Genomic DNA, 17,586 nt, shown 5'->3' on the forward strand with positions numbered 1-17,586 from the left:
ACACACACACACACACACACACCCTTCATTGTACCCCAGTATACTGCCTTCTTAAAACGGTACATTGACTATACAGTCCCGAACTTTTGTAGGCGCAAACAACTTTTATGCTTAACACATCTATATTTAAAGGATTTCTCAGGGACTTTAAAGTGTAATTGGACAAGAAGATGGTTTAATCCAGTTTGTTTGTAACCTCATGCTTCATTAACAAAGCAGGTGTCTCCCACCAATGTTTCACTTGGACGATATAAACTTGTACCCAGCACAGGTCAAAGAAGGTACCTAAGAATGGTCTCCTATAGGTCCTAAAAATAACTTATTCATACCTTAGAGGTATCATCGCCTTCATCTTCATGCACTGAACTGGATGGTGAAGGAGTTGCAGACTTGCTTCCAGGCGGAGATGGTGAGTTGTGGGGAACATTGCTTCCTCCCATATTCAAACCAAGTTGAGCACTTAGCTGTGACTGGTTAATGGTAGTCAGCTGGCCATGTGGCATCATTCCTGGCTGCTGCCTGATGTCTGCAGGCTGGCCCCTTGGTCTCATGGCTGCCATCTGAGGATGGGAACTGTATTGAGCTCCTTCTGGGTTTCGTATATCTGGCATCTACAATAAATAAATAAATAAATAGGAAAGGAGTAATTTTCAAAACATGTTTTGGGCAAAAAAGTAATAATTCTTTAGATTTCCAGATGTTCTGCTGAGTCACATACACATTTATTTTATCGGGGTAAAATAATCCTAAAAGTATGTATCACCCTAGAGGATAGCATAAGACTACCAAAAGAATAGAATTTGAGAATTCAGTTAGCTATGATCATACTTCATTACTTGAGATGTGATTAATTGGATTTACAGTCTTTCTATGCTAGTGAAATATAGAAATATATTATTTATATATGTATTTGTATATTATATCATGATCATATTTATATAATGTAAATTTCAAGATGCTGATACTCATTAGAGTGTCTGTCAAAATTATTCAATTATTAGTGATTACAACATTCACAGCAATTCGTTAAACCCTGTTTGTTTTATCTTGATCATTTAAGAAAGGCTTTGGGAGTTAATAAGGGTACTCTTGCACTCAGTTTAAAGTTTTACAGGGTATTACTAGCCAAAATGATCTCCTAGCTACCAGATTCAAAACATAGATAGGCTGGTATTAACCAATTGATTGACTATTGAAATGACTACACAGTCAGACTTGAAAGTAAAGCTCTAAAATTGCAAGGTCAACATATTAATCCATTATGCTATCTGAGTCACTGGTTTTTAGCCTTAATGAGACTCACTCTTGTAATTCAAGCAATGAATTTTGTCTCTGCAAGGATTAGAATTAAAAGCATTGGAGGATGAAGCTCTTAAGGTATCTAGAGGTCAAATGTGTTGTATAAGAGGAGTATGGAGAATTTCACTTAACATTTCTCTGGCATTTTCAAACTTAAAATAATGGAGAATATTTCATGGTGCTTATAGGAGCAGCTCAGTTTTTTCATCCCAAGGCGGGTTGAGGAATTCAGGCAGGTAGAGAACACACAAAACAAGAGAGAAAAACAAGAAGACTGTGGGGAAAAAAGATCTATGGTTAAAGTTACACGTTGGAAGTGAAAAAGTAATAATGTTATCTTATTCTGTTTCATTAGAAAAGAAAATCCCACAAAGTGTCAGATGTTTGGCAATGACCTGTCTGCAAATGTTGTTGTGACATGAAAATATTGTGAAGGCAAATTAAGTAACCTAGTCATAGGTTCTTGTTTTTGTTTTTATGATAATAAAATCATTTTCTACCATTTTCCCTCTAGTCATTTTACCAATCTAGTTAGATTCACCTAAAACTAAAATTGAGGCTGTCCAGAGTCCCCATATGTGCCCTGTGTTCTTCTCTGGTACACATTTATTGCCTCCACCATGAGGTCTCTTATTAGTCAATTTCACTCCTTTAGATCCTTTCCAACTTTGGTTACTTCTCAGTCTTCAGGCACAGTTCAAGGTATCCTAGACCTCCAGCTGGCCTCATGATTTGTACCTGCCTTTTCTAAGTCTGAACCAACATTTTTTCCATTATCCAAACTGTATTCCTCCAATCCTTCCAAAGTAGTTCAGGATTCTCCCTTCTGTGATGTCCCTCATAAAGCAGCTTTTACTATTCAATGGTACATGCGAGAGCTGCAAAGGCTCTTGGTGACACTGTCGGTCTATGGAAGAGGAACACTGGGAGGGGGTGATGATAGGTGATGATAGTGCAAGCTTGTTGAATGTTTGTGGAATAAGGATATACATAATTATAAATGAATAAATGAAGGAGTAAAACCCAAAGAGATCAAATGACTTGACCAAAACCAAAGATAAAACCCACCTCTCCTAATTCCAGTCTTTGATACTTCCCACTGTATTAAGCAGCTGATTCAACATTTTACATATTCCATAAAAAAGATTACAGTTAAAGATAATTAAAAATACCTTTTCAAATGTTGTCTACCCAAATCAATCATGGTTTTATCTAGCCCATTCATGTTGCCTTCAGTCACATTTACTAAAATGGTTGTTGCCTCTTCTTAGATGTACATGTAACTTCTACAATCTGATCTTCTTTATGAAGTAATACTAGCTTTCACGGATATCCTTAAAGTTGTGCCAAGGACAGAGAGTACCATGAAAATTAGGACTGACTTTTGAAACTACACAGAAGAGACAGTGTATACTAAATTTCTTTTCAGGCCTACTCTCAAAAGTCCTCAAGTCCTATATGTTTTTAGACCTTTAGCATGTAGAACAGCTCCCATTATGGGCACAGAGTAATGGATATCCGTAAGTGGACACTATCCTACAACGGGCAGTCTTCTTTCCCAACCCGGCACCAAATAAAGCACTACTGTGCATATTCCAACTTATATGTTTTATAGCCTTGTAAATGAAAAGCATTTACTAGCAAAATCATACTTCAACTAAATGATCTTTCTAAAAGTATGTAACTAATTGCTATCTTTATTTCTCCTTCACATAAATCCCAAGTTACAAAACACGTACGGTCTGTAACATATCTGTTTTGAGCCCATTTCTTCTCATCCTTTCAGAAATCTTGTGGTTTTAATATATCAGAGAGGATGGTTTCTAAATTAATTTTCATATGGAGTTCCAGATTTATGACTACAACTAAAAGTGTTCCAAAAGCTTGAAGCAATCTTCACTTTATCACACCTTCTCTCCTCTACTGTCTTGCAATCTTCGAAGATGTTTTCTCATGTTAATTTGTGTAGTGGGTAGATCTCTGGGCACTAAAATCTGCATTCCCACCCTTGCACTGGAAGGAGAAGAAGGTGGGTGTGGCTATGGAAGAGTCAAGTATCAATTTGGGAAAGGAAGGTGAAGTACTCAAGAGGGTACTTCTCGTTCCACAGTCTCACCATTAGTTCAACGTATCCTGTCACCAGTGGTGTTAGGTCAGGCAGACAGCTTGAATACCAACTCAAAGCACACTTTTCCTGTGTGGAGCATGGCAAGCACAAATGAAGGAGCATATCTGTATCTTCAGTCCTCAGATGCACTTACAAACAGTGGGATCTTAACATCCACGGCAACATTTCTGAATTAGGAGGAGTATTTCCATTTACCTTATTTTCCTGAAAGGCATTTCAGTATTAATCACTGCCTAACGTATAATATGGGGAAAATTAAACTCGATAAAGTTTGATTACTGAAAATATGAATAATTAGTTAGATCATGCAAATAAGCTAATGTTTTGATTATTGGTTTCCTGCTGTAAAGGTATTGATTGACTACAGCTACATCATGTCAAATACAAACCCTGAAGTAGCAGAATATTATTTCCTGTTAATCACCAATATTTTAAATATATTTTGAACAATTCACTTAAGTCATGCTGAATTGCAACGGTTGTTCTGATTCTTCTCAACTCCTTCACTGCCTTCTCTTTTTTCTATAACACCCCACCTCTAAGTGATTCCTTAACATGTTATTCTGAGTCACATTTCTTTCACCCAGATAAAATTTGCCACGGTTTTATTAATGGGAAATGTTCTAAACTAAAATGTACAATTCTGACCCAAATTCCAAGCCTAATTCTGCAACTGCTTGTGAGACATTACTACTTGAACATCACTCTTGCTAGAAATGTGAACAAAGTTTTCTTTCTCAAACCTATTTTTTTTTCTGTCTGACCAATATCTGCTGATGACACCTTCATCTTCCTTGTCACCTCTACTCAAAATGTTGCCGTCATTTTTGACTCTTTCCTTTTCTACCAAACTCTTGTGAGTTCTGTTGGGTTTACCCTAAAACATCAATTATTTCCATCTGCCCTTCTACCCATTTCCACACCCATTCATCTATCTAGGCCTTCATTACCTTTTCACTTGCAATAGCTGCTTAACTAAAATCAGTCTCTTTACATCTACCCCAAAGAGTGGTACAAAATTAATCTTCATGAGCCATGGGCTCAACAATTCTCTAATGACATCTGTCCCCCAAATTAAATCCAAACTCTTCAGCATGACACGAAACCTTCCAAATGAAACTCACACCCTATAACCATCCCTCATCTACTCTATTGTTCAGTCAAACCCAATTAATTGCTTCTTTTTTACCTAAATCTCTCTCCCTTAATCATGTGTCTTTGTTTACGCTGCTCTGTCATTATTCAATTACCATTTTCCGAGAATTTGCTGTCTAAAGTTGTTAAAAAGAGGGGAAAAACCCCCATAGTTTGCTCAGTGATTTGTGGTTTGCCCAGTACTTTTACTTATTGATCCTTATAACTTCCCTTTGAGGGAGCCATGTAGGAAGAGCTGCTTTGCACAAGCCCACAGAGAGGTTAAATGATCTCAGATCTTTCTATTAGCAAAGACTGAAGTAAAAATGAAATATACTTTTTTTTACATACTTGTACTTTTCCCACAATTCCATGATGCCTTTACCATCTTCATATATCCAAACCCTAAATACATGTTAAAGTCAAGTTCAAAAGTCAGCTTACCTATAAAGTTCCAAGAACCTTCTGATTCTGAACTGCCAAAGCATTTTGTTTATACTTTCTTTATGTGATACCACTTTAAAATTTATTTCTCTAATGTGTATTGTATCTACCTTCTAGATAGTAATCTCCTTGATTAGTTCATGACTAATGCATTTTTCAATCCCTCTTGAGATATCTTTTAGTTAAATGGTATTCTAAATATTCAAAAATATTTGCTGTGTCAGTGTGTAACTAAGGGAATGAATTCATCAGTATAAACTGACTTTAACCAGTCTGATGATTTTTCTTTTTTCCTGGGAACTTCTTAGTCACAAGATGAAAAGATTTGATTAATGTCCATTTCCCTTAGTGGCAGAAACCTCAAGCTACCCTCCTGCACTCATTTTCCTTTTGTGCTGAAAAATGGGCCCCTCTAGCTGGCTCAAGGAGGACATTTGTAGCTTCCTTTGCAGCTATGCGTGGCCCTGTGACAATAAAATGTAAGTGGAATCCTTGTGTGGTGCTTGCAAGAAGTCTCGTTGAAGGGAGAGGCTCACCTTCCTTTGCTTTTTTCTAGTTCCTGCTGGCAAAAACGTGGAGGTGATGGAGAGAGCTAGGGAAAATGTCTTGGACCAAGACATGGCACCATAAGGACGCTGAAGGCACAAGAAAGGAGCCTGAGGGTGTGATTATTCTGGAACCTGGACAACCTACTTACAGTGGGAGTGAAAGGGAAGTAAATGTCTGTCACTGTAGAATCACTGCCATTTGGGGTTTTCTGTTATAGGCAGCCCAACATAATCCTAACTGATACACCCTAGGAGGTTGCGGTGAGCTGAGATTGCGCCATTGCACTCCAGCCTAGGCAACAGGAGCAAAAAACTCCATCTCAAAAAAAAAAAAAAAAAAGCTGGGAGAGAATTTATTTTGTTCACCATTATAGCCCTAGTATCTAGAACAGATCTTGGCATGTAGTAGGAACTCAATACATATTTCTTGAGTTACACTGAATAGTTGTTTAGGTCTGGTACAATTAGGATTGATGATGCCAGTTTCACAGAAGCAGTTGTCATAAATCCTTGATCTTTTGGGAACTTCATTTGCTAAATTCTAGGGCTCAAATGTCTCAAAGGTAATTTCTCACGTGTGTGTTTCTCATTTTGTTTATTTTCAAGCCTAATGAACTTCATATTTTCTTGGCAAAATGTCCTGCATGTCACTGGCATTTTAGTGTTGAGTGGCTCTTAATATTTATCTCACCATTTGCAAAACTATGTCCATTTGAAAATGGGTGCTAGATTTCACTTTTTTGGAAATCAGATCTGTTTCCTAAAAATGCTATTGATGACCAATGTCAATTAAAATAATGAAGGGGTATTATAATGATGAAGAGGAAATTTCAATTTTTCCAATTAATGCAAAACAAAAGTTCCATTAAAATCAATTAGGAAGCCAAAGCAGAAGTCATGTATTGTCCCACATGACCTGCCTTGATGCTAAGGCCATGTTCCTTTCTCCCCTTGCCTGGTTACCTAGAGCTGAAGAGTGCCATGTTGAGGACAGAGCTCAAGGTGGAAACATGAGGCACAATAATAGCTACATATTTCAGCATATGTTTTCACTTTATTTCCTTTGATTTTCTTTCTTTCTTTTTTTTCTTCTTTGACATGGACTCTTACTCTGTTGCACAGGCTGGAGTGCAATTGCACAACATTGGCTCACTGCAACCTCCGCCTCCCAGGCTCAAGCGATTCTCCTGCCTCAGCCTCTTGAGTAGTTGGGATTACAGGCACGTGCCACCACACCTAGCTAATTGTTGTATTTTTTAGTAAAGACGCGGTTTCACCATGTTGGTCAGGCTGGTCTCGAACTCTTGACCTCAGGTGATCCACCCACCTTGGCTTCCCAAAGTGTTGGGATTACAGGTGTGAGCCACCATGACTGGTCCCTTGGATTTTCTTTGAAAAGGAAAAGAAGAAAAAAAAAACCTTGTTGCTCATCTCAGGTTATTATTTTTAAAAAATGAGTAAGATTTTGGTGTAACTGGAATAGGGAAAAAAAAATCCTTGGAATAACATTAGTCATGTTAGTGATGAAACGGTGTTAAAATCACATACTTAAATGGCACCAGAATGACGGAGGGCCTGCCTTTCAGTGTTTAAAACTCTGTGTGCTTCACAATCCTTCCAGAGTCTGTATTCCTCCTTCAAATATCTGCATCCTTCCCCATCCAACATGCCAGCCTTGAAAGCTATCATTATCTCTGCCTCTAGCAGACAATCTATATCAAAACAGTTGTACACATAAAACTGCACCACCGCCTCGGCTGGCTCTGCTCTGATCCAGCTGTTAGAGTGAACAGCAGTTGGTGCACAGAGCGCTGGAACATGGGTAGCCCTGAGGCCTTATTTGCTAATGTGGCTCACCAGCTGCTGCTTTCTGTGGTCTTTGCAGGCAAGGCCTGGAAGGCTGCCAGTTGCAGCAGGAGCAGGAGAACGTGAGGAATCTCTGAAGCCCGTCCATTTACCCCTGTCTGTCAGCATTTGACATCCTGAGCTGTGTGGAGTGCTTTCCCCAGGGCAATAAGGAGATCCTGCTGGCTTTAGCTGTGACAAGTGCTTCCTCTTGGTTCCTTTTATACACACTATCAAACACACACGGTTCTTAGCACCTAAAGAAAAACTTCTGAGCCTTGCTCTTGGTTGTCCATGCAGGCCTGCATGATTAATTAGGGCAGGAAGGCAAAGCGGTTTCATTTTTCTTAGGAATAATGCACTCTAGGAGTCTATGAGAAGAATGTAAATGTTGATATTATTTAAGTCCCCAATTTGATTACATATTTTTGCCAGGGATTCAATTAATATGTAAATGTATACACCAGAATAAATGTGTGGGGAAATTTAATAATCAAAATTTATTTATTATTTTCCTAAATGCATTTCCAAGAGAGAGCTTAATTATTTGTTGTCCAAACACATTAAATAAATCGTTTTTACGTGACCTTCTTGTGATCTATTTATTATTTAGAAATGTGTACTTTAAATAAACTTTATGTTAAGATTTTTGCTATTAGACTTCAATTAGTTGCACTGAACACTGATAATTAACAATGAAAGAGGGAAAATTTGGAAAAATACACATGAACAGAACTTGCTATATTTTTAAAGATTGAGAAAAGTGAGGTTCAAAAGAAAGGTTGGACATTTTTATAAAAATGTATTTTTATCCTCAGTATTTTAATTTAGAATAACGTGATTTCAACTCTGCATTTCCATAAACAAAACTATTTTTGTATTTAATATTTGGAATCTTTCCTTTTCTTTCAAAAGACAATAGCAACAAGTAGGGTTCAGCTTTCTTTACAGTATGCTACAACAGAATGCTTGCAGTTTAGTAAGGGTAATTAGTCATTATGAAACAATTGATCACAGGAAAGTAAGAACCCTGAGCATAATTTATTAGATAGTTGCCAAATGGACAGCCATAGCACTCTCTAGAATCACCATCTTCAGGGAAGATTAAAACTGCCTCAGAAACCAGTGCTCACACTGCCCGACTTCTACATTACCTGACCATCATACTCCTTCACACTGTGGTCTCCCCATTGTGGCTTCTTCCACGAATGGGCCCCTTATTACTCAAGGAATTTGGTGAGTTCAGAGGAAAATATCACTGATGAGTCTTAAAAGTGATGGCTAAAAATCACACTGGCTAAACACCACGTCACCAGTTTTGGTGTTTGCTTGTTTGTACATCCTCTCCCAGGGATGAACCAAAGATCAGATATTGAAGAGCAGCAAGGGACAGAGAGAAAGTGGACCCTGAACCTCTTAACGCCCTTAGTGCCCTTACCTGGCCTCCTCTGCAGAACCCCACTTCAATTGCTGCCACATCCAGCAGATCCAGAAAGAAATGTCTTAATTGCCCTAGTGTATGCATCTGGATTTATATTTATAAACAACTGGAAAAGCAATTTTACTCCATTTAATTTGATTTTTTCCCTTTCCCTAGAGGAGAGGGAGGCTGTGTGCTATTGTGGAGGCAGCCCTGTTCATGACACCTAGCTGCCACTGTTTCTAATGAGCTGTCTTACTTTCAACTTCTTTAACCCCCATTTTTCACCTCGTAAAAAGAGGATAATTTTTCACCAACAAATATTTATTGAGTGCCTGCTATGTGCCAGGCACTGTCTTAGGTACCTAGTCTACAGTGGTGACCATGTAGTCGGAAATCGTGCCCTGATGCAGCTCACTTCCTAGTGGAAGAGGCAGACAACACGATAAATATTCTAGGACAGTGATATATTTTAAGGAGACAAATAGGAGAGGAGCATACTGACCTTAAATGCTTCCTTAAAACATGACTGTGAGGATTAACTAACATAAGGACTATGAATGTGTTTTATCACAAATGAATTCATTTTTGTGATTGCTGCTCGTGCTGATGGCTCTCTTTGGTTATTATCCTTGAGTTGCTTTCCCTGACCAGTCTGGTCCCTGGTAAGCCACTGACATAATAATGACCAAACATTCTGGCAGCCAAAAGCTTGTATCTATGGGGACCTTCCCTGGGATAAGCAGGGCAGCTTATAGTCACAGAGCACAGGGTTTCACTGAGAGAAAGTCAACAGCACAGATAAAGGTTGAACTTATAACCTGGGTTTTAATAGCTCCCTGATCAAGGATAATAGGCTAACTGGTAGATACAAAGTTCAAAAACATTTTAATGTATAAAAAGGTATTCCAGTTCAGAGGACAGCATTCTTTTCCATCAACTATGTACATATAATCTCTCCTTTGGATCACAACTTCGGCCGGGAGGTTATGGGGTATAGCGTTGCCTTTTAACTGCACAGTTGGAAAGATGTTTTTTACTCAGATTGAGCCACCTTGTTTCTGATTGCTTCATGCCAATGCCATTTTTCTCCTGCTGTGAATCTTAAACTATCAACGTCAATATTACCAAGTTTGACACACCATGCTTCAGTGAGCCCTGAAAAGGGCTTCCCTGCCCAGCAAAAATAAAGGAAATGTGCAAATGGGCAACGGGCAAAGTTTACTTTTATTTGACAAGGAGCATCTCTCATAATTGCAGATAATGGCAGGACATGAGAGGCTCTTGGACTACAGGGTCCGTCCTGTCTAAAAGAGCTCTGGGGATCATGTGGTCCACCCTCTGGTTCCCAAAACATCTGAATTAGCAGTTCCTACAAATTACATGCCTGGTAAGGGGAGTTTATGAATGTGCTCTAGGTCTACCTATGATTAGAATCAATGAAGCCTTTTATTTGTATTTGTATGGATCATGACTTTCGCATCTGTGCTACAACGTGTAGGCAGTGTTTTGTTCACAAGGGGCTATGATTTTATACTAAAAGTGCATCAAACATGCTAATGTTTGCTCACGTCTCCTTTGTTTTGATGTGCCCAGAGAAGGTACTGAATAATGTGCTTTATTTCTGAAACACTTTCAAAGGATTTTGTGCATTGAAATAAAAAGAATGGATTGGAAGTGTAGGTTAAGTAATAAGACAATTGGTACGTACTGGGAGACATGCCATCTGGGAGTAGCGGATCACTTACTAGAACTCCCTCCGTGTATTCATAGCAGCATGAGTTAGCAAGAATGCTGCTTCACACCATATTTAAACCTGGGAATTTAAGTTGCTTTCTCATATTTTTCCACTGGAATGTTAATGGGATGCTTGCAAAAAATGGAGATGTCAAGTGGGATATTGACTTCCTAACATCAGTTCAGAACACTGATATTTGACTTCATTTAGAGGCACTTAAATCATTAGATACACACGACATTCAGCTTAAAAATACATCTTAAGAAGCAAAATTAAAACCTTATATTCTACTTGAGCCAGACAGCTTCCCTGTGCAGAATATTTGTATGCCCCAACTTATTGGAGACTTGAAGAAAAGTACAATTTTTACATTAGTATTTTATTATGGAAATCATCCAATAATCCATTCAAATCATACATTATAAAACATTAAAATAGCATGAAACCAAGATAGGAAAAGGCTGGAAATCCTCTCCTTTTGAGCATGGTATTAATAACTTGGAAAAATCATTCTAGGAAAATTACAATGTCTTTCAGCTATTTTAAAGTGTCTGACTCTGTAAGTGACCTTAAGCTCCTTTAAAACAATTACAAGATTCAAATATTTGTCTGCCAATATTTTATAGCATGTTAGATAATGGGATAGATGTAGTTATATCCAGTCTCTATATTTCTAGGTATACCTGATTTAGTTAATATTAACATCACTCACTCATTTATGGTTTTATAAACTTTGAGTCACATAAGGTCAAGGTCTCAAAACTAATCATAAAAACTACTGACTGCTATTCATGCTGATATAATAACGCTTTCTTTAAAACAACAGCCAATAAATTTCATTATAAAAAGTTATTAAAAGGGTTAAAAACCTATTAAATGTCAAAGAATTTGCCTGACTCAAACTTCTAATAAAGAAGGAGAATAGGCTTTCTTTCTGAATTATTTAAATCTTTACTGACTGTGCACTGAACCATGAAATTAGAAAAGTGTTATTAGAAGTATTCTCTGGTTTTTATAAAAGTTAGAGCCCAGAATGTATCAAGCCATAGTCTTTAACTAGACTAGTTAAAGCAGTAGGTCTTTAATCCTAAATACATGGCTTCTGCTGATATAAAGATCATAATTAAAACTCTATCCTGTAACTTGGTGATAATAAAGTTATTATTACAGAGGCACACATGTTCATTTAGAATATATGAACTACATGTTCTAATTTTAATTTGAACAAATATCTTCCATTTTGGGGGGATAGTTCCATGTCCACTAACATAGACCCTCTCAGCCAATAATTAGGTTTTAATAGTGACTGATTTTAAGGCACTAATGTTAATAATTTGAATTATCTATCATTTACTGGTTTAACACCTACCAAATATACATTGAAATTAGATCATTATGGTCTAAAGTGTTAAAAAAATCATAATCCTGCATGATTATAGCCCTGTGTGACAAGTGACATAAATAAATTTAGGTATTATTGAAAAATAGGAAATACATCTTTCACATTTTAAATCTCTATTTCTCCAAGTGACTACACTTAGCACAACTAATTTGAACTGGTCTCTCTCTCACAAGCAGGTAACTGTCCTCATATCAGTTTCCTCAACTGCCCATTCTTAGCCTTTGGTAACTGTGGTTTTAAGTTCTCTTATTAAAAATATCAAATACTGACAGGTCCCACCTAATATACTAAGCACAGTGCTAAGAAGTTTCCATGAATTGCCCTATTTAGGACTCACAGTAACCAGGTGAAACTGTTACAGTCACCACTGCCATGGTACCCACGAGGGACGCAAAGGAACAGAGAGGACATTCTCCAGTTATTCAGTAAGTGGGTCAGCTGCAATTTGTCACAGGGTGCCTGATCTCAAAGCCTGTATCATAAACATGAAACTGTACTATTGACCCAGTGTATGATCTGATGTTTTTAGCTGTTCTTTAAACAAAAGATGTTTGGAAGGGCTTACAGGGGAGGATGCAGCTAGAACCTAGAATGACTGAATTTAATGTACTAATTCCTTTTGCAAGAAATTCAATTAATTTCTTTTCTTTCTTTTTTTTCTTTTCTTTTTTTTTTTTTTAACTGAACATTTACTCTGTGCCTCCCTCTGTGAGAGGTCCTAGGAGAAACAAAGACAGATGAGACTATCTCTGTACTCAAATATCTCACAGCCTGGAACACATACTATAATACAAGTCAAAGGGAATTCATTGCTATAACCAAAAATGCACTGCTATAGAATTGCAGAGAATAATGCTGCAACAAAGAGTCTGTCTGTATTGCATTAAAGTTGCAGTGAGTATCACTTAGAATTAAGAATCTTTTTAACATCAGAAGATACATGAAAAATGAAAATGAGTAGAATTTAACTCTGGAGGCAATATAATTGACACTAGACACATCGTCTAATTGTTTGACAGTCAGTATATCTGCTATATTTTCATAAAACTAATGATACAGCTAAGATAGTGTGAAAGAAAATTGAACAAAAATAAAAAAATCATGTGGCCTTCCTTCTAATTATGAGTTTAAACCTCAAAAATTCAATGTACAATCAAATTATACTTTAAAAAATGTGACTAAAAGCTATCTGACAGTTTGACTTCTGTTTGGGAATTAGCAATGTGATTCCTAAGTGTATTGTCCTGTAAGTCTTAGGATGACTAGACTTAGTCTGTAGTTTCAAGACTATATGTCAGAATATATTCTGAAGTATAAAGTTGTTTTAACTGAAGGAAATCGAAAAACAAAAATAAAAAATATATTGCCATTTGATACTATATTAGCAGAGAGACCATTTCATTAGTCCAAATATGGGCCTAATGTTTCAAAAATTACTTGGGTTTTTTCATTGGGTCCTAAAAAACATTTATGGGCATAGCAACAGTAGCCATTTTTATCTAGAGCTTTACAATGTTCATTTCATTAGCTAAAAATGTTGCCACATAAATTATGCTTTCACAGAGTGACTGACAAACATTTTGATCAAAACCTTTCTTTATATTGTTTCACTTGTCAATCAGTGCCTTTCACTTGTTAGTAAAGTATGTTTTCTAGAAGGGAAGAATGAAAGCAAAACACTCTGTAAGAGAAATTGGAGAGTGCACAAGTCTTACTGTGGGCCCAGACGGGGATCATGGCTTAATTATGTGAAAGCTTAATAACTCTCTGAGACAAAACTGAAAGGGAAAAGGAGCTTGGAACAAATTCGTTGTGAGGCATGAGCACTGAGTAGACATCGTTTGCTTAAAAAAATAGTTTCCTTTCACTTTAACAGTGAAAGACTAAATGGATGCTTGCTGGGGTTATGAGAGCTGGTATCAGAAGCTTGTATGAGAAAAGAAGAACTTTCCCTACATTCAGTTTCAGATGATGACAACTTTTCCTACTTAACCATTAAGTGACATCTCTTCCATGCATCTCACTGAGGAAGGTGGTGGATGGGCGAGACACTGGGGAGATGTTGACCCTAAGACACAGCAAAGCCTGCGGAACAATTTCTAGGCCATTGTAAGCTTTTAAAATTGTGTACAAGGGGTTTAACTACAGGAGGGTAATGAATACATATGTTGATTATAATGACTCTGGTGTGGTCCTTGCTATTATATATAGGAAGCCTGTCTCAGAATAAGAATTCAATTAAGTTTGCAGTTAACTCTGAATATTCATGCCAACAATCACGATAACATAATTTTGGTAAAATGTCCAAATATTCTGAGAAATCAGTATTTTTAAAAATTTAATTTTGTATCCTCGTACTTTTTTTTTTAGTTTTAATTCTTGCTGAAAACTGTTCTAGAATGCCTTTGCCTGCTTTTCCGTCCCTGTTAAACACCTGATTCTAAATAAAATCTTGAAAGATTTCAAGAGAATACATTTTCCCCTCAATAGTAATTGTGAAGTTTTGTGGCTATGGAATATGGAACAGACTAAAGTAATTGTATGCTGCTCTGTGGACATGCCTTTCTTAAATACATTTTTGGTCTTTATGTGTTAAAAACAAAAATAAAAGAAAAAGAAAATAATAGCCAGCTAATTGAGAATATTGTTTGGATGGAGTCCTGTTAGTAGAGATTTTAATCTGCCAGGGGAATTTTTTAAAATTAGAAGTAATATTTATTTTATCATTTTACTATCGTTTTTCATAATTATGGTAATGACAGTGCCTTTTTTTTTTTTTCTGAGACAGAGTCTCACTCTGTCATCTAGGCTAGAGTGCAGTGGCGCGATCCTGGCTCACTGCAACCTCCACCACCTGGGTTCAAGTGATTCTCCTGCCTCAGCCTCTGGAACAGCTGGGATTACAGGCACCTGACACCACACCTGGCTAATTTTTGTATTTTTAGTAGAGACAGGTTTTACCATGTTGGCCAGGCTGGTCTCAAACTCCTGACCTCAGCTGATCCACTTGCCTCGGCCTCCCAAAGTGTTGGGATTACAGGCATGAGCCACTGCGCCTGACTGATAGTGACATGTTTTTAACAACAAGAAAGTACAACTGTGGCCTAAATCTATATACTAACAGAACCACTTAATCAATAAATTTCTGTATTGTAAAAGAGTTGACTTGCACTTAGTTATACAGGGATTGCTGAATGAGAAGGTACACTGACTGACTTACTTATCAAGCAGTGGTTCAATAACCTCCAACAAGGTCAGAGTGCCAGACACTAAAAAGGATACATTATTTTAGGATTTACATAATTACCAGACTGATAAGTCCCACACATTTTAATGCCGCAGGAATAAAATTAGCAGCATTATTTATTACAAAACTTTAATTGCAACAAAGTAACTGATAGAAACAGCTGCTAGGTAATAATTTACCTCTGGACACAAACTTATGCTTTCTATCCTTTACTTAACCAATGCCTCCAGGCAATCTTAACTTAAGTAAATTTTTCCAATATGATGCCCAGTCTCCTGACCATTTAGCATAGAATTATAATCTTACTAATTGCACATTTATATATTGATATTTGCAACTCTGCTGTCCCCTAATTTCCTGGTGATAGAGTAATTCAAATACTCATGTCAAATTGAGTAACTTTTAAAAGAATGTTACGTATGTGCGCTATGGTGAGGCACGATATTTCTTACAAGTTATGAGAAATGCACTTTGCTTATGGGTAAAGTGTGGTTTAATGACATGGAAATAAGATCAGAGTTCCTCTGTATTGTATTTACTTACAATTTTGTGTCTAAGACATATTTAATATCCTAGCATAATTTAACACAACATAACAGCTCCAATAAATAGGAAAAAATCTCAATTATATTGATCAACTGAGGGAAAAGTGAGAAACTTGCACCATTAAAGTTTAGAGCCTACTGTAAGAGAACAAGAAAGAGTATCTACCCAGGAGTTTTTAAATTTAAAACCCACTGATCATTTTTCTGCACCCACATTTACAAAAGCTAATAGAATTTTCCAGGAGCAATTTATTTTCTGAAGACAAAAAACACTCTTGGCAAAGACAGAAGTCAGAACCTTCTGGAATAGTACATTATATTTTATTTCCGCTTTCATAGGCCAGGGGTATTTTAGTTAAATACTAAAAACACTTATATTTTGATGTTTTTCTTTTTTAATAAAAAAGGGAGATAGCTTTTACTTGGCTTATGTTCCTTGCCTTCAACCCCAAACGCTGCTTGTCTGCTCATGATACATGGCATATAGGCAGGTGTTGTCCCCATTCTGGGGGTGGGGATTGAAGGGGACTAAAGGGCTGGGTCTAGATGAATAAGGCTCTACCTTTCAGTCTCCCTCAAGGGCAGCCTCCTCTGAGAGGCTTTCCTGGACAAGTCTATTAAACGTAGATCCATCCTTCCTAACCCAAGCATCTTTTTCACAGCATAACCACAATCTAACATTATCTAGGGTAAGATGCTGCAAACTCTAACATGCACATGAATCTTTCAGGAATCCTCTTAAAGTGTAATTTTGATTCAGAAGTTCTGAGGAGGGGCCTGAGAATCTGCATTTCTAACATTCCAAAGTGGTGTCAATGCGGCTGGTGCATGAACCCAAGTTTGAGCAGCAGGGCACGAATTCACACAAACTAATTGGCTCTCCTGACCAGAATCTAAATTCTGAGGGCAGAGTTTTTTGGCTGACTTGTTTACTGCTCTGTTGTCAGTGCCCAATTCAGGCACATTGAAGAACCAGGCTCAGAGAAAATTAGGATGTAGGCACTGAATTGCAGAACCATCAGTTAAAGCTTCTTAATCTCCCAAGACAGTTTTGTCTTGTTTTGTATTTGATATGGTTTAGCTGTGTCCCCACTCAAATCTCATGTTGAACTGTAGCTCCCATAATTCCCATGTGTCATGGGAGGGACCTGGTGGGACATAACTGAATCATGCAGGCAGGTCTTTTCTGTGTTCTTGTGATAGTGAATAAGTCTCACGAGGTCTGATGGTTTTATAAAAGGCAGTTCCCCTGCACATGCTCCCTTGCCTGCCACCAGGTAAGACATGCAATTGCTCCTCCTTCGCTTTCTGCCACGATTGTGAGGCCTCCCCTGCCTTGTGGAACTGTGAGCTCATTAAACCTCTTTTTTCTTTATAAATTACCCAGTCTCAGGTATGTCTTTATTAGCAGCATGCAAGCAGACTAATAGAATACTGTTGTGAATCTTTTGCTAGTCCACATGATAGAGAACCAATAAAAAACAATGTGGTACTTTGATCTGGCTTTTCTGTGTGGTGGACTAATGAGAAAGTTACCTCTTGCAAGTCCTGGGCTATTATTAATTAAGAAAGAATATGAAATAGAGGGACTTCCACCTACCAAACATGGCAGAGTTTATCAGCAAATGTGGGAATCAAACCACGCCTCTTGGTCCTTAAAAGTTTTCAAAATCTGTGGCAAAACTTTCCTAAAGTACTTAAAAAATAGATAGTTAAAATTTCTCAACATATGAAGAACTTAAGAAAGAGCTACATGAAAATAAAAGTACAACAATAAAATTTGTGGGATGCAGCCAAATCAGTGCTTAGAGGAAAATTTATACCATTAAATATATA

General features: G+C 37.3%; 1 protein-coding gene across 2 annotated transcripts in view; it reads right to left on the minus strand.

Annotated features, from left to right (window-relative positions):
* Positions 1-17,586, minus strand: part of TOX (thymocyte selection associated high mobility group box) — a 309,872-nt gene that overhangs the window by 46,035 nt on the left and 246,251 nt on the right. For both annotated transcript variants that reach the window (XM_017962033.3, XM_021942355.2), the window contains one exon: positions 330-611. In XM_017962033.3, the coding sequence (XP_017817522.1) occupies positions 330-611 (282 nt within the window). The remainder of the gene's footprint in view (positions 1-329; positions 612-17,586) is intronic.

The sequence above is a fragment of the Papio anubis genome, chromosome 8, assembly GCF_008728515.1.
Source record: "Papio anubis isolate 15944 chromosome 8, Panubis1.0, whole genome shotgun sequence".
Classification (NCBI taxonomy): Eukaryota; Metazoa; Chordata; class Mammalia; order Primates; family Cercopithecidae; genus Papio; species Papio anubis.